Genomic DNA, 24,522 nt, shown 5'->3' with positions numbered 1-24,522 from the left:
TTTGACTTTTTTTAAATATAGATCTACATTCCCACCATTTCTTTCTCGCACTAACTACACGTACTCGAGCAAAGATTCTCAGCGCCAGCGCGCACCGATGCTTATAAATAAATCATTCTAACACAGTTCCCATCGGAGTTCCATTGTGTAAGTTTACAGTTTTGAAAAGAATTGACCAAGAAATATTCTCGAATTTTTTGAAAATTTTGAATCTTGTAATAATATTGTGATTCAATGGCTACAAAATGGTATTTGAATGAAGCCTCTAAGATGAATACAACCAAAGATATGACCGTTTGAACGGAGGTGTATTTTCGATATCGCCATTTTTTCCTGAAGTTCGCTCCCGTGTAATTTGGAAAATAAAAATAATTTTTTTTTTTTAACGTCGGAAACATCGAGGTCAAAAGTTGTCCCGCTTGACGTGGAAAGACCGATATCTATATAGTTAAAAATATATTATAAAAACATTTTATATACATGATATGATTTTATATATAAAATTAGTTTGCAGAAATGCAATTAGTAGAATGATATTTTTGTAGAAAAGAATCTGTAGAACATCCATTTTGTTGAACTGCATGTGTCGGATCGAACCCCTCTGAGTATTCCATCCAGTACTCGGATTGTCACTTGGTTGCAGCTTACAATATTTTAGATTGATCAACTGACGTATGTATTCATTTGTAGAATTATTGTCGGATTGTGTTACTTTAACCAAATTTGTTTGTTTGGAACAAAGCCAAACAGCATTTAAATACTACTGACACTCGCAAGAAAGGTTTCAGACCTCCGGATCACGGATATTTCCGAAACTTCTAGTGGTGTTTGTTTTCCCAAAAATATGGAGCTTCTGATGTGTTATTTCATTCATCTGACCGCTCTCCACCCCGATCAAAATCGAATCTACATATTAGTAGCAGCTGAAGGAGTGGGATACCCTAATGAACGAAATCAGTTGTGTATTGTTGTCTAAAATATTAATTTTCATTCTCTCTCATGACGCTGCGATGGCAGGTTTTCATAGATCCTAGTGTAAAGGGATGCATTATTATTCCATAGATAGTATTGAATTACGTGATTAGATAGTAAAGTATAAACTGCGAATGTCCGGCAACCTGATGAACTGAAAATCCAGGGAAGGAAGGTCCAATGGATGGAATTACACATCTGAAGCTCTATATTCTGGGCCAAAGAAACATCTCTGGAAATTTTAGTGGAATCTGTGGTCCAGAGGTCTGATACTCTCCTTGTCAATGAATCACATGAACTTAGGTATCAGTAGTTTTATCTAATTTCAGCTTGAAATTACTCTATTTAAATGCTTTGCAAACAGTAAAATATTAAAGGCTATTGTTACGCATGAATAGCAACAACATGAATTCTTCATACTTGAATGACAGCTTAGCTTTTGGTATTAACAATCGTAATAACAAAAGTTGAGGGAGTACAGGGAATGTATACTCTGTAGTTGCTGCATCGGCAGACTACCTCACACATGAATTAGTATGTAAAAATTTTCTAATTATTACATTAGCTACTTCCAACTGAAATTAACAAATGCATACTATGAACAGTTGGTCAGATAAAATCATACCTAAAAATCAATGCTCACACTGTTAACAATGTAAATACCGCGGCCACGAGAACTTGCTTTCGGCTTCACAATCCAAGGGCCGCGATATCTGAAGTGTGCGGTCAATAACTCCCTCGATTCGCTCGGCAACAGAAAGGTTTGTGGGATGAAATCTAAGTTCTTTGCACCTTTGCTCCTCTGCATTGCCTCAATATTTTTATAAAGACGGTCCTTGCGCGTGATTTCGTAAGATCTGGAAAATGATAATCTATGTAATAATTTGTGTCATTTAAATCTCGTCATTTCATCAGTTAAATATTTTTTTATTAAAATGTATGAACGATTACAATAATACAAAACTATATCTATCACGCCTAAAGACTTATCTGAGAAACCCGACGCCTGAGCTATGCCTCTGCAGTGACAGCAATATTTATTAATATTAAATATTCATTTATTTTACCTTGGAAAGTGATTGACTTTCTGGTGCGGTGTCAGATTACGCAGAACATCTGGCTTTGGATGATTGCCCATCCATAAAATGTTGAAATTTTGTTCATTCATAGAAACCTGCAACAAATATAGGAAATCAAATTTCAGCAAAAATCAACTTCAAATTCAAATACTAAGGAATTTGTAGATGCCTGTGTAATGACAGGAGGGTCGATTACTTCCGAGTGACAAGGAATAGAGTGCGACTGGGTTCAACTTCACTTTTGCGTTTAAGAACAATCGGGATGAGAATTTTTGAATAAGGTGTTAAAAGTGAACATGGGTTTCGTAGGTGAAATACCACTTGGTTATTTATTGATTATAAATGTAGGCATGTGTAGTGACGAATAATTAGGGAGTCGCAAAGAGAAGTGCATAAATCGAGAGGTAAAGACGACGTGTACAGTTTGGAAAATACATGGGAAGTGTCTTGGGGTAAATAAAATAGAAACGTGATGGAGTGCAGAAGGCAGAGTGTGATAACAATACAATCGCTCAGTTCAAAAAGATGAAATTTCACTAAGCGAGCTTCGTTATTGATAATGGCACTACATGAATAAACAGATCACGAAACGATAAAACAAGCTCCCATTGGCAAGGCAATGGTCATTAAATAGACACACGATAGCAATTTAGAAGTAAAAAAAAATCCCATTTTTTTATTGAAACATCGAGGAAATTTGAACTCTGAGGATTACGATTACAACTTATGAGATTCAAAATAAAACATTCATATAATAATACTAAAATTTGTCTACCGCAGCAACAAAGAAATATCGTGCAGAATTATCATGAATTTGTAGATCAGTGTGTTTACGCAGAAATATTTTTTCAAAACTCAAATGCAAAAATGGACGATTTTGGCCGCATACTGAAAATGAAAAAAACACGCTATTTCTCAATGACCGATGTGCGCTTTGAAAATTGGCGAACTACTTCTCCACTTGAGAACAAAAACTATTTTTGTCTACTCATTGAGCCAGTAGCCTTCATACCGTGGTGCGCTCTACAACCCGTCTCGTAAATTTGTCTACCGAATAGCGGAAACTTCATTGTGTTCACGTTGTCAATTCCCTCAATTGAGGTTATGTTTTCGCGTCCTCGTACCTCTTCTTCTAAGTATCTAAGAATTAAGATTGTTTTAACATTCAGGTTTTGAAAGAATTTTTTTTCGTATTCGAATCAACCTTCTTGTCTTAATCGCGGGGCTCCGCTCCCGAACTCCCTGGCGTGAGCTTCGCCCCCTGCACCCCTACCGGAGCTCCGCGCCCTTCTCCCCTCGCGGCCCCGTCGCGGAATAATCCTGTAACTTGTTTCTTTTTACCATAACCGTCAAGTAATTGAGAAATCATGTTCTTTGCACATTTTCAGCATGTGACCAATTGTTTAATTATACAGTTTTATTGGCGGCCAATCGCCGAATTTTATATTTTCATAGGAAAAAATATTATGTGCAACTCGTGGACAAGACGATTCAGAGTTTGTGTGATATCACATTAGTCAAAATCGTGTCTTTTGCCCACTAGTTGCACGATATACTATTTCCAACGTTTCCACCCTCTTGTATCGACCCTCTCGACCCTCAACGTGGGTCATCCTCAGGGAAACATTCATTCTATCAAACAAAAGAATACAAAAATTTGTTCAATCACAAGTTTAAGTTGTTAATCAAACAAGTACATTCAACAAACAAAGCTTGTATTTCATGTTTAGTTAACAAGATTTACGATCTCGTACATATTCATGATAATTCTGCACAATTAGTAATGGAGGTCAAGAATATCTGCTAACAAAACAAGTGAATGAATTTTCTTATGATGAATGATTTATCGCTTAAAAGTATTGACCGTAAAAAAAAGTTTGCAAGTACTGGAAGTATTATAAAATTATTAGAGGAATGTCAATAACTTGACCCCCCCCCCTGCCCCTCCAGATTGCGCACTGGATCATTTTTGACCCAGATGCCCATCCCCCTTCTGGAAGTGTAACCCCAGTCCCAACCTAGACTCTAGACAAATAGAGGCAGACGCGCATCTCGGTGCGATTGAAGCATCGTCTTAACAATTTCAAGGTTTTCCATTCTTGATGGTCCATGTAAGTATTCATAAGACTTAAGTATAAATTTGATTCTCTTTTGTCAATTATTTAATGGATTCTGCATGTAGAATGGTACACATTTTTACTCTCGCAACTTGAAAAGTAGAGTAGATGTACCATTTCGGTCCCCTTAGCGCTGTATTTTACCATCCATTCATCCATTTGATACACCCTTGGGTGTATAACCAGGGTCCTTTCCCCCAAAATACGGTGGTTGGCACACACTGCGCGGAACCGCTCAAGTACGTGACGAAAACCAAATGGCCTGAAAGTGTCCAAAACCGTGGCACCAAGTGTTTTGGCGCACACAATTTTTGTATTTCTAGCTAATAGACAATTTTTCAAAACAAATAACCAATCGGTGGCCTTTTCGCGTATATAAGGGCGGCCTCCAATGCAATTAGGGCAGACAAAAGCGACGCTGAAACGCTACATGACGCCTCGTCGCGTCGCGGGATCACTTAAGTACGGCTTTAGCTCTGTTTTGTTTGAGTCTTCTTCACCACACCCTTTCATACCACGGTCCATAGTGTTTGTGCCCAGGCCTACCGCGTATTAGCAGTACGAATAAACCATTGTTTCTATTTAACTAACTTCGTCACTATGTATTTGATTATTCCTCCACTCACGTGCTCTATTTACAATTTGACCCTCACAACCGTCGGAAGTACTGTAGTGGCTTCGGGTAGCCATCGAATCGTTCAGGGGATACTCAGGTAACACGTGCGATAGTATTACTGTAAGTGGCATTGAGTAGCTATCAGATCAATCGGGGGATATCCTTAAGGTAACAATTTGTCGGAGTATTGTAACGATATCGGGTTTCGCATCAGGACTACTCGAGGAAGTCCACCGATCGTTCGATGGTCGGGCCCGTTGATGTCGGAGCAACCGCAGAGGTCTGTTTACCGAACAAGCAGGCCGGCGCCGGTCTGGGGCACACCTCCAACCAATTTTATTATTTACTACAAGATCAGCAATGCTCGTCATTTGGTTTCGTGATGCAGAAGTTGACCGTCACGATCCTGATACTTCATGTTCGTTACTGACTTCTCCTTTTGCAATTAGATGCTGATTGACATGCCAACAAATTTTTGTGTTCGAGGCCTCTGTTGTCCACAGTCTTCAGTCACGTCAATTTTTTCGTCAACCCTGGCTTCTCGTTCACTAATTTCAAAAATAAGTTTCACGCGGCACTGTTTGCAGTTCAAACGCTTATTGTAACTGACGGAAACTCTGAAAGGATATAGGTCGAGTTTTGAAAGCATTTTCAAACTTTCAATTAATCTTTTCGAGCCTTCATAAATTCTGCACTACTCTAGATGTATCGAAAATTGATATATCTTAAAATTTAACAAAGTAAACATATGATTAAAAAAATGTTTAACGTTTCGATGGGATCGGAAAAAACCGCCGTATTTACGGCCTATTATGGTAGATGAAGGCAGGCTAGAGCAGACGACTACATATCCTTTCTACGACAATTTTTGTCCATGAGCATTAGAAAGACTAATTTTTCGGCCACTTTTAAGCCGTTAAAAATATCAACATCAGCTATAAGTTCACCTGAATAGGCTTGAGGCTTGATTATACGGTGTGCGTGACCACACAGCTTACAATTTTCGCCGAAAGAATGCGCATCGCATCTCTTCCAATTCCAATGGCGGCCTGTGCTCTACTAAATTTTTGATGCACCTGGTACTCGGTGATATCATGATTACAACGTTAAGCATTTTGCAGATTGAGCGAAGGTGTAGCCAGGAGAAAGTGTAACGATAATTTAATACTTTTTCTACCATAAATTTTAATATATATTTATTATATATAAACTGCCTGCGTAACTAATATTTGTTGGATTAGGATAACCTATACATAATCTAGGCTGATTAAGTTGAGTTATTGTAAATAAACGACTCCTGTCATATTTATTTCGCTAGCGTTAATAATATACTATGATGAAATTTTTAAATACACCTAGCTTTTACAGATTTTTCTGTGGCATGGTTATAACTGATGCTATCTATACCTAGCTGTACTTTAATTTATATTACGGAATCGTGTAATACATCGTGCATTATATTAATTAACGGGTAATAGTTTGAAAAATATCTATAAATGTTGAGGATCCGCTTCAAATTCGGAGCAGAATAGAAATTAGAAAAAGTAAGAAATTAAAATTTCAATTTTTGCTACTGTTAGACCATTTAAATTTTTGTTAAAATTATACGTTTCCTCTAGTGAATTTCAAGATCTGCCGATTTCCGGTACATCTATAATGGTGAAAAATTAATGAAAGTTCAAAAAAGCCAATTGAAACTTTGACAATGCTTTCAAAACTCGTCGTTTCGGTCGAAATACTTAAGACCCGTCAAATCCCATGTGTTTCATTGTGATCTTCAATCTCGTTTTTGGCTAATGTCAAAACGATATCAGGCTCCCAAGATATTCGAGAAAAACCGGAAAACGCGGTTTTCGGGATCAAGATTAAAAGGAGTGAGTTAGAGACTTACCATTCGAGCAATCTTACTTTTTTTTATGGCAACTGAGATGGCCTTAGGGCCGGGCCAATTTCTAGATTAGCCTGATATTTCATATGAAGAATTCGGATACCTGGATTCAAAAATGTGATTTTCGCTGAACATATTCTTAAAGTTTGCAGAGTGTAACATTTAAATCTTATTCTCAGTACAAATGAGACACATTGTCAAGTGAATCTTTGTTCTTGTTTGAATGTCAATAAGTTTGTCAAATAATCAAACATCTGAGGATGTATACAATGAGCACATGGAACAAAAACTTAACATTGTTTTCCCTACTTCATTAGAAGCGCCATGACCTTCCTATATTAGGTGCCATAAAATAAAAATTTCTTGACATTTCCTTGAACTCTTCAGCAGATGCAATTACCGTAGAATTCCTTAAAGGTGGTGCTGAATTTTATACAACAACCAAAGTTAATTATTTGTGAAGAGTTTTTCTTATGAAGAAGCTTCATTTTGCCAATTTTTTATAAGTTTTTTGATTGATATGCACTAAAAATTCGAAGTATTGGCACAAAATATTGTATAAATATTTTCTTTGATTATACGGGAAATGCTTTTTTCCTAAAAGCAACACAACCTAATGTAGAAATAAAAATAGCAGTCAACTTGAAATTCCGGGAACCTTCCGACAATTGCAGAGTCGTTAAATCTTAAGAAAATTGACAATTTTTTTCTATAATACCTTATTAATTATATCTTATTTTCGTCTTAAATGAGTTTCGAAAGGCCGGTTGTTTTACCTGCGTGTTTTATAATATTACAAATATGAAGAATTGAGTTGATGAACAGATAACCAGTGCACACCCAGAAAAACAGTTTATTATTTCCAATGACGAACAGCCATGTGAAACGTGGTTATTTCATTGGATTAAAATATTCTTAAGCATGAATAAATATTTATTTCTCACAACTAAAGGTATTTACTTTTCTGAAGTAATAAAATCTACTTAAAATTCGTTTATTGCATTCAATTAAATTTAAAAAAAGAAATATTTTTTAAAACAAATATTGATTTACGTTGGATTCAAAAATGCAGAAAATAAATAATTTGAATATACACGTTTGAAAACTCATGTTACTTGTTATGAGATTCGCGTGAATTTCGAAAATAATTGAAATAAATAATTACATTCATTATTTTACAGCTTTTAGATATTTACTTATTTATTTATTTATTTGAAGATTAACGGGATATACCCTTGTGCATAAAAAAAACTATATAGTACCATATCAGATAAACATTAGATGGCACGGTGGTATAGTGTAACTTACAAGAAACAACTATTCATACTTGAATAAAGCTCTGGAAAGGTTACTAATAATGTAAAAATGAGTATTTTATGAATCAAAGTAACCTACACTCTCATTTCCTAATGCCAATAGACAGATAGTAGAACAATAAGCTAATATTGGATAAACAAATGAATAGTATAATGTTCTAAAGGTTTGTAGATTACTAAAACCATTAGAAAAGTGCTTAATAAAGTTAATATGTTTTGTAGCATTTGAGACGGTATATTCCGAGGTATATTCAACGTGTTGATTGAAATTTAGGTTACAATCAAAGTAGACACCGAGACCGTTTGCTTCAGAAACTTGTTTAAGGAAAGAATTACCCAATTTATATTAACTATATTCAGATTGTAGAACCCGACTACCAAAAATACTACAAAAACATTTATTTATGTTGCATATTCGCCATTTTCGATAAACCCACTATGAATAGTATCTAAATATTTGCGTAATTAATGTCCTTAATAAAAATAGTAAAAAACAGTGGACCAAGGTGTGTACCTTGACCAATTCTAGACGTAACATGAATAGGTTTTGATACGGATTGCTTGATTTCAACAAATTGAGTAGTAGCTAGGAGTTATGCCTGTGTATATAGAGTCAACGTCAATGGTCATTTAAATAATCTAAATATAAACACACAAGTTTGAGATAGTGGACCGGCTTGACAAAATTTCATATTGCTCTGGAATAATATATTCGCGTAAATAAGATGTGAGAGATTCGCAATCCAGGCAGTCATATATACTATTATATATAATAAACCTACTGATAAGGCGGTAATTATTTTCGGCAGTGACGTCTCTTTTAAAAAGTGGTGTGATAAAATAATACTTCTAAGAATTTGGAAAAATACCAACTGATAACGATAAATCGAATAAATTTTTTAAAAGGAGTACAAAAAATGATGAGCATCGCTTAATAAGCGTAATAAAACAGCGCTTCTAAGAATGTGGAAAAATACCAACTGATAACGATAAATCGAATAAATTTTTGAAAAGGAGTACAAAAAAAGATGAGCATCGCTTGATAAGCAGCGGATGTATGTTGGTAGCACCCGGTGATATAATAGTTAAAATACTGCTGACATATTAACACCTATGAATTTTTCACAAAATCTCTCAATATTTTCATGTTATAGCTTTTTATTATCTAGTCCAGTTAGTAACGATGTGATATAATAGTTAAAATACTGCTGACATATTAACACCTATGAATTTTTCACAAAATCTCTCAATATTTTCATGTTATAGCTTTTTATTATCTAGTCCAGTTAGTAACTGAATCAATCTACATGCGATAACGTAATTTGTGTGATAGTATGATTTGTTAAAGGGGTGTATTCTGAGCATAATCCCGGATTTGCGGCGTTCCCCGAGTGTCGGTGGTGCCACCTACCGCAAGTAACGCGTGTAATTCGATATCTCGAGAACGGTTTATTTTACACAAAGAACTATTCACACCTTTCCTCTTACAAATTAAATTTCTTAACTTTTTTATTGGAAACTCATTTATCTAGCATCAATATTTTCCGACTTATTTCGTTTGCAATGCACAAACTTCCGTCTTTTCGTCTTTTTTTTCGCCTTTAACGGATTTATTCGGGTTTTGGTATTTTTGATTGCATTCAACTTAATAATAATCTAATTAAGCGTCAGAATAGAACCGAAATTAATAATTAAAATTGCAATACTAATAAGTAGTTTGCGTGTCAAAAAGTATGCGTGATAAGTAATAAATAATTGCTACAATCGGGCTGAAGTTTTCAATTTTATTTTTAATCGGAACTATTCCCTTTAATATTACATTCAACCCACTCGAATACAATATTATTTGCAATAAAAAAAGAATTATTCGTAGTGTTAACTCAATTACTTGTCATTGTAAGATTGTTGTAGAACGATAAATTGAAAGTGAAACCATAGTTTGAAGCGTTTAGTTGGTTCGATCGAAGGTTGATGATACTTTTCGCTAAAAAACCGGTGTTTATAATACTATGAGATGATGAATAAGAAACATTTCTTGTGTTTAATCAGAATTAAATAGCCTGTTGTTCTACCAGAGTTTATATAATTTTTCTAGGTTTCACAGCAATTTTGAAAGAAACAATGGCATAGAAGCCTCAGCGACTTGACAAATGGGTGGTAATGATCATGATAAGTCTCTTTTGTCGAGGAACTACTTCATGCCTACCCATTTGATTTATAAACGGCTTTAATACACCGTTAAGCGTGGAGTGACCTAAATTACGCCAATGTCTTATAGGTGCTGTATAATACTTACAAATAAGGAAAGGCATCGATGTCACCGATTGAAAATATTTGACGCGCGTCGCTTCATCCCGAATAGAATATGTATGTATGTATGTATTTATATATTCATGTATTTACGTATTTATGTATGGATATATGTATGCATGTATTCGCGACCATACACCGGAAAGTAAATAGTTGCGTGACGCAACGCGGAAATAAATGACAGAAGTGGTCGTCAGGTTGGCGTGGCCATGGGCCGGATTCAGTGGCTTAAGACTTGATACTTGGTACTCGAGACCTGGGATTCGAGATCACTTAAGCTCTTTAGTCACGGATCTGAAACATCGACTATGACCCTCGACCCCTCCCTTTTCCCTTCCGCCGCACTCGACTTCTCTTTTCATCGCCAGGTCATTAGTGGCGTTGTGCACGCTGTGGCCTTAAAACCTCGCATAACAATATATCCACCGATGTATAAAAGGATTTATTACTACGTTAACAATGGTCGGTGAGCGTAAAGTAAAACTAAAAAATTTGAAAATAAAAGAAACTTGCACACACACTCACACCTATGTACATCATATTAAAACACACACACGGGCATAACGGTACAAGTACGATAGCCGTTTTCACGTGGAATGACCTCGAATATCAAAATAAACAGGTACATGTAGACTTTATTGACCGTGAAATGCAACAATAGCGGAGTCATTGCATGACGCACAATTAGTTTATTCTCATCTTATCAATAGTCAATATCAACGCGAAGTGCGAACGCGGGGACAGAGTATGAAATCACGTACGAGAAAATTTTTATTCTAATCTAAATCTATTTCTCAGTTCATTTTCAATTCATAGTTTATTCCTTCTTAAAAGCAATTTTTTCTAAATTATTCTTAAAGTGAACTATTGCATTCGAATTCTTGTGATATCATACGGAAAATTTTATCACTTTGTAAATCATTTAATTTTTTCATGATTCGGTTTGTTCATGTGGACGGAAATTAACTTCTCAACAACCGATAGTTTAGCGAAAAAAAGCAGACTACCAATCAACTCGAAATTTTTGCTCACCGAATTAAGTCGCGAGAAAATTGTTACATCTTTGTAACAGATAATCAGTGGACTCCGCACGTGATAAATCAGGCTTTAGTAGTTTTCTTCATTTCCGTAAAGAATAAGTGTTTCGTATACGAGTTAGATATGTATACGTGTGTGCGCAGAACCAGCGTAAACGGCGAATGGGCAGTTGACCCGTAGTCGTGACGATGCACAAATTGCTGTCACAAGTTAGAAATTCGCAAATCAACGAAGATCCGTGTTCGACAAACAGCCAAGAATTTATATATCAACGAACAACTAAAGAAAAAGATAAGCTACGAGCTTAAAGTTACAAAACCTGAGATTATAATTGTCGACAATAAATATTTTGTATAAATGCATATTTTCTCGTAAAACAATCAAACCACATTTAAATCAAATTCAAACCCTTTCCTTCATTTTGTTCAGCACAAAGTCATTGCAAAAGAAGTTGGTATTCTGATCGATTTAAGTTCAATTTATAATTATTAATTTCTACGTGTAACCATTGACATCATTGAATTGGGTGTCACTTCGCAACGAGCAGGGAAAATTAGTCTATTATACAGGTCAATCAAATCTGTCATTTCAGAGCGAATAATGGTATGCAAGAGTGTGTATGTTACATTTCAATAAAACTAATTCAAATTGATCATTGCCTCAAAATTACTCAAAACAATCTATGTACAGTATTTAGCTACAAATACATTGAATCATTACATATAAGCTATATAAGTGATATGATCTCCAAACCACTCGAATGCTTAATTCATCACATTTTCCATGCTGGTAATTGTCGGGGAATAAGGTTTTCCCTGCGCGGCCGCACTGGGTCGATTTCGTCCGAAACGAAATTCCCATCAGAATTGTTTTAGCGTTTGCGCTCAGTTTAGCAATGTATTGTGAAAAATATTCACATTCTACAAAGATTCAAAAGTATTCATGAATTATTTTGAATTTTTTGAAGCGATTCAACATGTTGAAAACTGTACGCGATCGCGCAGGGTTTTCGTACGAGAAGTCAGACTCGATATTGAAAAATTCATTAAAGCATTAGCAATAAAAATTTAAGCAAGGTGTTATTTACAAATTGATATTTCCATGTAGACAAATGTGAAAGCAAAAGTTGTTTCCCAACACATGCAGAAAGTAGCTTCCATTTGTTTTAAAAAATTTCAAACTGAAAGAAGTTGATTTTTCAATATGTTGTTCTGTTGTGAATTCATTTCTCAAAGATTGTTCAAACATTTCGCAATGTAGTAGTTGTTGGCCCTACTATGCCACTTTGATATCTCGTACTGCTGATTTAGCGATAGCCGCACAGGAGGGATAATAAAAGTATAGTGCCGGAAAAGCAACAGAGTGACAAATGTTCGGAATATATTTTTCTCATGGCGTGCATGGCAAGTTCCATTTTCAAAACATGTGGAGCGTGCGTAGAGTGCCTCGGTTCCATACAGGGATGTGAGACAATGTTGGCGTGTGCACAGAGGAAAAGTAATTCTCGAACCAACAAAGTAGATTTTGTTGGAGTCCATTCATTTCAATCTAGTATCTCTTATTTTTCCCAATACGATGACTTCAATTCAAGAATTTCGATTTAGAGAATTTGTGAAAATGATTTAGTCAAGCGACTTCCTTGATTCGACAAAAATCTTTTTTGTTGCAATCGAGTGAAGTATTGACTCGACTGAACTTTTTGATGCGTTTCCGAAATTGAGTCGACTAAATATCAATTCATTTGAAGTGTATTTATTGTTCCTCTGAGTGACATGTTTGTTGACAAAAATAATTAGGTACTTTAAATCAAATAAGTGCATGAATCTGGCCAACAAAGAATTTACATCGATTGAATGCCATACTTTGTTGATCTAACCGAAGCTTGTTTGGCGTAACTGGTTGAATCAGTTGCTCAAACAAACACCACATGCTTTGAAACAAGTAGAGAATATATTTATCGTAAACATCAGTATACTAGTATTATAAACGGCCACTAGGCAGAGAACTTTCTCGCTACGAAAGTAGCTTCAGAGTTAGTTCTAAAACCGGGTAGTCGGTCAGGAATTCAGATACGTATAACGTTAGATGAATTTGTAATCAGACCTATTACAAGCGACGTAAGCATATTACCAAGTTTCGACTCATTGAAGTTGATATTGACTATAAATAAATAAAAACTACCGATACATGCTCAATTTATATACTTCTATACATACAAAAATGGGTTTTCGGGTTTTACCCATTGAATATCGGGTACATAGCGCAAAATTTAGAGGTAACAGAATTATGAATGATGTGATTCAAAGAATACTTTTTGCGAGCTTGAATAACTCTAATGTTCAATCAATGTAAAAGATTTTTGTAACAACAAATTGTATTACTTGTTTCAACCATTGGACTCTTGACTCAACAAAAAATGCATTAAAACAAACTCAGTATGTTTCGATGCGAAAATTTTAGATTTTTGAAACAAAACGAGCGCAGTGCATTCAATCAAATTTTTAGTCATTACAATCACATATTTTCTTGACACAGAATTCACATTATTGCAAGGAACTCACGCCGTGTTATCTTGAATAAATTGATAGTCAACAAGATCATTCAAAGGCTTGATTCAGTTCTAGATTACTCAGCAAGACAAAGTGAGTCAAACTCAATGTGACGATTTTGAAAATGAGGTACTTTTTAGATGCGAGTTAAGTCATTTGATTATAGACTAAGAGCCCTTCATCTTTGCCCAATCCACAAAATTTGTCAAAATTGATTTGCTAGCACTCGGAAGACTACCGGTTCCATTGAAAAAACGCAACATTAACACAAATTTCTGTCAATCGATGTTACTGTAAAAATGAAATAAATTTCAATGATGTCCGCTTAGGATACTACTGTGGATCGCAACTTCTATATACAGAGTATCACATTGGAAATGTTACGATTAGAAATGAATATGATAAAAGAACCATTTATCGAGTAATATTTTGAAGAAACGTGTCATAAATTGGAGGATATAAAGTTGCAAATGATTCTCCATCTTGATGTTAGTGAAGATGACTCCTATTCATCGCTCTACTAGACTAACCTTTATCCCTATATATGCATATAAAAGTTCGAGCATGTTTTTAATTTGAAAAATTCTCAGCAAGAATAAAAAATATAGAAGAAACCGTACATTCAGAATAGACCCGCCCTAATGGTAAACACTCCTGAAGTTGAAATACATATAGCGCAAAAATGAGGCATAGTGGGACTTCGGCTAACGCAATCTCGACTATCGCAATTGCATCGACCTCAACTATGGTGACCAGCTATCGCCTCCCTAACCTTCACTACTGCGCTTGCTTTGGCAGGTCTTGACTCAGAATTGAATTGAGATCGAGGATATGTAATAATCTCAACTGTTTAATTAATTGCGTACAGATGTAAATTTCGTTGTATAATTTGAATGAATTCGAAAAAAGTTCATTATTTTTTCAGTGTTGCATACACATGTCTGCTAACCTATTCAAGTCACCATTACTTTTTCAGCCCAGCTCTCTTCATCTCTCTCGGTATTCCTGCACACAACACATACGCACCGAAGAAGTGAAGGAATGGGGGAGCCCTTTACGGGTTGCTATAGCCGAGGTAATCCAGTCCTGAGCGATTGCGATAACCAAGGTTTCTACAGTAATTGCTCTGTTTCCAGTTTTAAATTTCCGTCTTTAGTTGCGGATGTTCAAAGAAACTGAATGTAATTGTATTGATTGAGCTGAATAAAAAATACAAATACGATTCATTGTGAGATGCTATTAAAGTATTGAGGTTTGACGAAGTACAAAAAAAAAATATACAGACTGCCGTACCGTCATAATACTAATCGAATAGCTGATGTTTGTGATTTCAGACAGTACCACTTTCGCTCGTCTACCTTACCTTTGGAAAAGAAACTTGCTCCGGGTAAAGTGGTCTAAAAATCCTATGTTCGCTGGCTTGGGGAATGCGCATGCGCAACAATCACCGGCATAAAATTAACTATTTGCGCCAATTTCAAATGCATGAAATGCCGTGTTTTCAAGAGGGTCCGATGAAAAATACCTTCAACAGCAGATTTTCTCCGTTTTAACAGAGAACTCCTAACTTGCACAAAATTCCTATACTTTTCGACGTTCTCTATCACGATGGCATTAAGAATTGACTTAAATTTTTTATTGAATATAGATTTTGATGAAATCTATCGATCTCATTCAGGCAGAAGTTAAAATCAGTGGTGCAACATATGAAGATGACGTTGTTTTTTTTGAGTTTTTCTGACTTTCCGGGCTTCACCGCAAAAACAATGTATTCTCCTCAAATAAACAGCCCCTCGGAAAACCATACGAGCCATAAGCGTCTATAAGCTAATACAAGTAGGTCGTGCTCAAGTGTGTAACCAATAAAGATTTTCAAAAAGAAATTACTTTTCAAAAACACATCAACTAGATTGTCAATGAACACTTATATTCTATTGATGCTGTAACATATTCCAAAAACATCTGTTTTACCCAAACAAATTCATGACATAATCTGAGCATAGCATTGATTGTGATCACAGTTCGGATTTACTAAAGCAATCTAAACTACTCAACTTCCTCAGCCAAAATTTCTCAATCCTTCAAATCGTATATTGCGTACAAAAACGAATAGCATGTTTTCGATTATAAGAGGGAGGTTTGGTGCACTTTCCAGGTGTCGGAAAAAACAGTCGCAGAGGATACATGATTTTTTTGGGCGTCATTCACAATAGCGAAATACCCTCTGTGAAGGCTTAAGATTTTGAAAAATCTATGACTGTTTTAGACGAGTGGAAATTCGATTGACAGTTTTACAAATTCTATCATTCGAGTGGATGAAGATATCATCAAACTCATACGTAATTCATTAGATATTAAGTTTTCATTGATGTAAAAAAATTGGATGCCCTAAAAAACAATCACCGGCTAAAGCATTTTGAATTTGCGGATCAATATTTCGTTTTTGACGGTTCAATAATATTTTTTTGATCACATCGAGTTGTGCTTCGTTTTCCATACATAATTTCACATTAAACAAATAACCCGCAGTTCAAAAAAATGACATTATCGGTGAAATCAACCAAAAAAATATCATGCATCCTGTAGGACGGGTATTTCCCATAGCTAGAAGTGCACCGAACCTTCCCCTTAAGAAATTGCGAAAAAATAAAATTTCTTTATTTGCCGGTAAATTTTGCACATTTGGGGTTAACAAAATCAATTGAATAAATAAGAGAATACGTCAGTAAGTACTGAAAGTTTAAGGCAGTTTAAATACCTCAGTTTGAAAGTAAATAAAGTGATTATTGTTAAGGTTATTGATAATGAATTTAGACTCAAGATTGTGAAATTCTAACAAGCTTCACAGCAGCGAAACGTAATAAAAGAAATTAGCATTTTTCGAGTTTTTATAGGCATATCCTGTCAATGTTAGTTCAAGGATATATACACCTATGGTTTTTTGATATATCGATTACGAATTTTACAGGAGAATAACTTTATTTTTGTAATTAAAACCTATATTCCATACAAAATTCGGAGGGTGACCTTTTAAAATGAAAAAAGATAAGGTGTGTTCTTGCACAGCTATCCCTAAGAACCAATCGCGTCTCGTGCCAATGAAGGCCATCTTGGATTTTTAACCAATCGCTTTCGAGATCATTTAGCGTATATTTTAAAGTGCTGAAATCTCCACAATGTATATGCACAGCATCAGATATTTCCAAGATACCTTCCATTGGGCTTACAGCCAAATATGGTCTGTGCAGAATGGGACCAAAATGCGTCCGCCGAAGAAGCATACCTTACCTTCATTCATCATGCCTTTTAGTGCCATCAAGGTAGAGAATTTTCATATATTCAAGATGTTTTTAAAAATCAACCGTACTCCGTCAAACTGAGAGGATAATTGTTTTTGAAAGTTTCCATTATCCCTCGTAAGTTCAATTTTTATTGTAGCAATTCGTCAAGAAAGTGCTGAGGAAACAAAGTTCTTCAATTTTCTCCATTACTAGAGAAGCAAGAGTACTAGAGTTCTAAGTATTTGGCGTTGATAGTTTTTGAGACCTGTATTCAAATTGCATCAATAGACATTGACAAGGAGTAAATTCAATTTACCTATCTTAACCAGCATCAGTTACATGGGGGAAGGGGGGCAAGATGGGGTACCGGGTCCTGAAGGCCATACGCGCAACCAATCGAAGCAGTTCTAGTTCGTGACGTCGCGCTGCCATGTTGCCTATCAGTCGGTGCAATGACCAGTTTGTGAATACACGTTGTTTTGTTCTGACGCTGAAAAACTTGTTTTTACCGATTTTCTTGTCATTTTGTCATCGCGAATCGCATACTTCTACTACCTGAAATCAGTGCTTCAATATTGATTGAATGTAATTCGTGTTAATCGATGATTCCACTAGCAGATAATAACTTATCTATTTTCCTTCCGTGAATTGTCTTTCGATGGTACGAGTATTTATTTCATCATGTTTGGCAAGAGGGAGCAATATAAAAGGGATAGGGGAGATAACCACCCCATCTTGCCCCTCGAAAAATACTAGTTGCTTTTTCATGGAAGCAAATGAAGATGCAAGCTGTTCGTTCCTTCAATGTTAAGCGTCACACTTGCATAGATATAACAGTATCTAGTTTTCGTTGTGACGTCATTATTGAAGTATCTATTGATCTTGTTTAAAGATGGTAAAAAATTATAAAAGAAAAACGAATAGAGGGGATTGGTCGAAACAAATTATGAAGAATTCGGTAGATGCCGTCATAGCAGGAAAAATGGTGTAGCAGCAGAAAAAATATTCTGTCCCACAAACAATCTCGGAAAGAAAAGTTAAGAAAGCCCGTCAAAACCTAACGCGAAAATGAAAAAAAAGAAACTGGCAGAAGGTAGTAAGCAGAAAAGAAAAGAAATGCGGGAACTAAAAAAGAATCAGAGAAAAAGTAAAATGAAAATTATAATAACTAAGAACACTAAAAGGCCACTAAGCCTTCTTCTCCATCAGGGAGTGACAGTGATGAAGAAGACATCACTTGTTTTTACTGTAACGGTCGATACTTAGACTCAAAGGAAGGATGGGCCGCATATTCTCTGGGTGGTGAATGGGCACACTGCAGCTATGCCGCAATACAAAGTGAAGATGATTTTTGCTTACAAAAATAGCTAAATTCTTGTACACCTCATCTTGCCCCATAGTGGTACCCCATCTTACTTCACCTAAGGGGGCAAGATGGGGATATGGTGCCTTTTGAACATATCGTTAATTTCAAAATTTTCTGTTCAATAAATGTTTTTTACGTACCTGAACTATAAAAGATTGATTATCAAAGATTAATAAATAAAAATAAAGCATCATCTCGTCTTGCCACTCCTTCCTCTACTTGCATTGTTGCATTCAGGGGTCTTTTCAACGCACCCACTCCGAGTCACGCGGTTACCACCAAGCGCCAACTCATGTAGAAGTTTTGTCTGTTTGAGAAAGTGGTCTAGAGTTCCTGATGAGTGAAAAAATCTATACTTCGTTGCAGCGCCGATGACTTGTAATTTTTTCGGTCATGGAGATTATTATAAAGAGGGAGGAGGTTCTTGATTTATTTCATCACAATTATATGATATCTGGATTCACATGACGTCTTTGCACTTCCAAAACATACTGACGTGATTTTTTAATCAGAACATAGATACGCAGAAAACTCGAAGTAATTAACTAACTGTCTTAATGATAATATCTGAAATTTATTGGTCCTTATCATCAAGTTGTTTAATTTGATTCCGTTCGAGTATTTGCCTACGAATATTATTCAGTCTGTAGATGTGTTTCGTTATTTTTTCCAGGCGTGGAAATTCATTCCTGGCGTACACCAAGTATGGAGTACTCCATAATGACCATACCGATGTCGTCGGCAGTGCTTCGTTGCTTAGCCGGAATATTAAAAATAAAAACATGTATACTACGGAGGTGGATTCTGACCGGTTTGAAGCCACCGAGCCATCTGGTACGCAAATTAAAAAGATTCTCTTCAATCAGTTAGAAATATCAGCTCTGAGTATTTCGCCACGGGGATTCTAATGAGCGTTCTGAGTAGCTCAGCAAGAGTTCTAAGAATACTTGAAAACTTAATAATAAAGTTTTCAGAGTTCTGCGTAACTTAGCAAGAATTTTTAGAGTCCAAAAACGATCCAACGGAAAATAAAAAAGTTCATAAGGATTCTGGAAAATGGTATACTTATATGTTGGAATATTACGATAACACATTAAATTTTTTATCTTTTTGTTATTATGGTAATATCCAAAAGTATTGTTTATATGGGCACCAAACTACGACACTATTTAGGTTCTACTCAGAACTCGCAAAATGAACTACTTTTTCAAAATTGAGGTCCTTGCTCAAGTTAAGGTGCTTATAAAGACCCGTTGTACACTTCGATAACGCGGAGATGTAAAACTCCTATACAACTCAAGCGATCAGAGTGAAATTTGGGCAGTTAATGCCTTATTTTGGCAAAAACTGGAGCGTCTTTTTACTTTTTCGAAATTTTGAAAAAAAATTTACAGATTCGTTACCACCCACAGAAATTCGCCAAATTTTCACAGTTGCACTGAATGGATCGAACTATCCGGTATGATGCCACTCGGCGGTGATAAAATACACATTTTGAGCCCAGTCCCATGAGATTTGATGGTGAAATGACGAAATAGCAGCTGATCTGGTTTTCGATTACGAAGAACACCGAAATCTCATTTTGGCGACATTTGTTACCGACATTACGCGCATGCCGGTAATATATGCGTGTAATGTCGGTAGGAAAGTACCGACAAATGTCACCAAAATGAGATTTCGGTGTTCTTCGTAATCGAAAACCAGATCAGCTGCCATTACATCACTTCACTATCAAATCTCATGGGACTGGGCTCAAAATGTGTGTTTTATCAGCGCCGAGTGGCCTTATACCGGATAGTTCGATCCATTCAGTGCAACTGTGAAAATTTGGCCAATTTCTGTGGGTGGTAACCAAACTGTAAAATTTTTTTCCAAATTTTGAAAAAGTAAAAAGACGCTCCACTTTTTGCCAAAATAAGGCATTAACTGCCCAAGTTTCACTCTGATCGCTTGAGCGGTATAGGAGTTTTGCATCCCCGCGTTTTCGGGGTGTACAACGGGTTTTTATAAGCACCTTAACTGCGTGTTTTGGAAAAGTCATTTTTCTAACCTTTATCGGGAACTCTAGAAATCCTGAAAAGGATTGCAAAATTCCCGAACAAAAATAATCTTTAAAAAATAGGGTGTCAAATTCGAGGTTAGAAAATATAGTTCAATTTTTGCTTACGATTTACCGAAGATGTATTTTCCGAAATCAAAAGTTTTTTTTAGCAATCTTGCAAATAAGAAACTATTGGGTTCGCCTTCATAGACGCAATCACTGTGATTTTTCACGAATAACGAGAGCGCTCAATTATAATTAGAGCACCTAATAGACACCTGAAAAATACCTAATTTCGGAAAAAGTGTTAAGCAATAATTTTTGTTCATTCTTCCTTTTTACGTAGGTAGTTTTCTGGCAAATGGCCTACTACTACACCACTTTTGAAAACTGAATTCCCGGCAAACCCGAGGAGCACTCAATTTTTAATCAAAGCACTTAATCAGCACTTGAAGAGCAGTTTATTTTCATATGCGTCACATTTTGTTTGACCAACTTTGATCTAATTTAATAGGTGTGGTTACGATACCACTCATCGGAACAATTGCCCGTCCGCCCTGTACCATCGTGATACAGAATTGTTCTATTAGTCATTGTGTAATAGTAATATTGATTCCTTTCTTGATTTTTCACCTAATTTCCTAGATTTTTCCATCGCCATGCTCTGATAAAAAAGACATGGCATACCTATATACGGATCGTCACACGTATGAATCTGTTCTTCTAGTAATATAGTCATAAACGGTACACGAGTATCGTCTTTAATGCAACAAACGCTATGGAAAAAGTGCTCAGTTGACATCAAGATAGGCGAAGTTTGATTTTACAAACGCAATTTGGTAAGCCCGTGCGCTCTCACCTCAGCTTCAGAGCTTAATCAATCAAAACGATGCTTCAACAGATTGAAATCCAGATCAGAGATGAACGTGGTTTATGCTCAAATGTAAATATTGGGCCTTATAAGCATGTTATACCATTTTTAAAATTACTCGCGGAATCGTATTTTGATTTCTTTATACAAGGTTGACCCTGTAATCTCGGGTGAAATTTAAGAGGTCGAATAATGATGGCCTGTTTTTTTTTCCATACTTCATGTCGACCCTTGGAAACTAGAGCAAATGTCGGAATGTCCTCCCAATCGTAGTTGATTCTTATGAAAGCAATGGTGCCCAAAATGACGTTGACCCTTAGAGGCCCGGGGTCTGAGGAATTTCGAAAAATCTTTTTTTCTATAGAAAAGTGATCTAAAGTCCAGAACATTGGACCAAATTAAAGTCAAATGTTGGTAGGTCAATGACTTTAAGCCAAATGGCGTATGCCGGTCCTCTAAGGGTTAAAGTTATAATCGTTAACAATAAAAAGAGCAACGAGTCTAAAATTATCGAAGCTTTATTTATAAAAATGAAGGTTAAAGGACGAACCTACCGAAATTTTGACCATAATCGGTCGAACAATCGATTTTTTTTTTTGGCAGAAAAATGATCTTGGAACCCAGCCCCACCTAGTAGATCGCAGTAGATCGTTTTCAGCCAGCGGACTATCTTCAACAAGTTAAACAGCTATTTTGAGGGTGGTCCTTTAAGTTGACTAACATGAATAACTTGGAAATGAAGAATTTTTGAGAAAAATGTTTCAAATGAAGTTTTATCATTTTTGAAGTGGAATCTAATGGATATCATTTTTTTTCAGGTCAGTGAAAGAGTCCAAGGACAAGTGAAGGTCAACTTTGTTATTTTAAACAGATACCCCCATTTTTTTTTTTTTTTTTTGCAGATTCGTATTGTATGTAAAAAAAATTAACAATTTTTGTTTCAACCATTTTTTTCTTCGGTCCAGGTTCCGGCGAGTAATTAGTCATTCTTAAAATTTACGAATAGTACCTTTTTAATGAATATCTTTCGCACAAACCACATGAGAAACATAATAAACAGAACGGTTTCACACCACTCTGTTCGTCTAATAGTCAGTAGTTGAAAATTTCGTGGGTACTTTAAAACTGTGTTGACGAGGGCCAACTGAATATTTTCAATTATTTACTAAGTGTTACTTACTTTGTATCCTATTACTATACATAATTTGATATCGCGTTCGCCCTAACTATTATTTTGTTTGAGTACTTATTATTCTTAATTTATGTTTCATGCGGTACGAATTCGGAAATGATGTCGGAAGCAGATTCCATCTAAGCGACACTAGAGAAGAAGCAGCATCAATTTAGGAAGGCACAGACTGCCAAATATGAGTATTGATCTTCCTTTCCTATTTGGACTAGATATTCTGGAGGATTGGTCATTTTTTGTTTTGGTATTCATTAAAGTACGATTTACTAAAAACTTTATTTATTGATCTTTGAAACCCTCCCCGCGCATGTGTTTTGCTCCGATTGAATTCTAATTTGGTATGAACCTTCGCACATAAGTTATACACAAACCTCAGGATCGATTTCTTTGTAGTGCAAAAAGAGTATATGACGCCAGTTACTCGTCGTAATGTTGACAAGTTGAGATGTCAAGTTTGAACTACGGTTTCTAAGAGAATAGTGCTTCAATCTGGAATTCCATAGCAGGGTTTCTTCGCCTTAGTAGGTACCCAAAGTGAGACGTGCGAATATGAATATGATCCGACCATTCTTAATGCACAGAGAGTATTTTGAAATTTGGTATTTGTAACTTCCCGTTTCTCCGTTTTCAGAGAAAAAAGGAAGTTATTGTAATCACCCCGAAAATGAAAAGTTGAGTTTTCATTAGATCTCGACGTTTCAAGATCTCGAGAATCACCTCCGACCACTTTCGGATGGACGTGTGCGTGCGTGCGTGCGTGCGTGCGTGCGTGCGTGCGCGTGTGTGTGTGTGTGTGTGTGCGTGCGTGCGTGCGTGCGTGCGTGCGTGCGTGCGTGCGTGCGTGTGTGTGTGTGTGTGTGTGTGTGTGTGTGTGTGTGTGTGTGTGTGTGTGTGTGTGTGTGTGTGTGTGTGCACGTATGGATATGATCAATTTTTTTTGTCCGACGATATCTCAAGAACGAATAACTGGATTTCAATGATTTTGGTCTTAACCGACGCGGCTTTTCCAGACTTAGAACTGAGTAGATTTTGGGTTTGATCGGTTCAGTGCTTTTCAAATTATTTGAATAACAAATTTACAGAAAATAAAATAAGAATGATATCTTGAAAATGGATCAACGGATTTGAGTGAAAATCGCCGATCACAAATCTGGGGTCAGATTCGCAAAATTCAAAATGGCGAATTCAATATGCTAGGATAAAATCTAAAAACAATCACAGTTTGGTAGAAATTAGTAGGCTGAGGTTTTTTGGGTCACCGACAACGAATCCAAGGCTCGATTCAAGGTCAGAATTCCCTAATTTGTGATGGTGACTCCATTACAGTGGTTCAAAATAAAAAAAAATGTAATATTTTCATGTAATATGGTATCCAAGGGCTTTTCAAGCGTCAATCACGAATCTGAATTTGTAGTCTGAAATTCGAATTGGATACTAATATTTTTTTGTTCAGTGAACTTTTTTAATTATTCAAATAACAAAATTTCATAAATTCAAATGACTGTGATACTAAAAATATGTTGTTGTTATTATTATTACTATCGCAGCTCGAGAAGATTTTTAAAACGGGATGTTCAAAGGCTGCCTCACGGTCAGCTCAAACCGACTTGTTATGCTAAATCCTAAGGCGTCATTTCTATAATTTTCAAGTTCAGTCGCCTATTTCCTTCGACTGTTGGAGTACTTTTAGATAATCACAACTGAATTTCAATTTGAGGAAGAATGTAAAAGTTTCGAGTTTTGGTAGGGTCCTCCTTCAACTTTACTAACTTTAACCTCATGCCAGTAGAGTGTAACTCGCCAAAGCGTCAAATAATCATAATTTTCTAAAACTTCTTCAGGATGCTAAATAGCAGTCATATTCACAAGAGTCGATCAATCGTAAGCAG

At 35.9% G+C, this 24,522-nt stretch overlaps 1 protein-coding gene across 1 annotated transcript in view; it reads right to left on the bottom strand.

Moving 5' to 3' along the window:
- Nucleotides 1–24,522, bottom strand: part of LOC124407872 (tubulin polyglutamylase TTLL5) — a 117,298-nt gene that overhangs the window by 27,280 nt on the left and 65,496 nt on the right. The window contains exons 5-6 of the mRNA XM_046884431.1: nucleotides 2,040–2,146; nucleotides 1,616–1,829 (exon numbers count right to left, since the gene is read on the bottom strand). Of these exons, the coding sequence (XP_046740387.1) occupies nucleotides 1,616–1,829; nucleotides 2,040–2,146 (321 nt within the window). The remainder of the gene's footprint in view (nucleotides 1–1,615; nucleotides 1,830–2,039; nucleotides 2,147–24,522) is intronic.

Source organism: Diprion similis, chromosome 7, assembly GCF_021155765.1.
Source record: "Diprion similis isolate iyDipSimi1 chromosome 7, iyDipSimi1.1, whole genome shotgun sequence".
Classification (NCBI taxonomy): Eukaryota; Metazoa; Arthropoda; class Insecta; order Hymenoptera; family Diprionidae; genus Diprion; species Diprion similis.
This window is presented reverse-complemented; position numbering and strand designations above follow the sequence as displayed.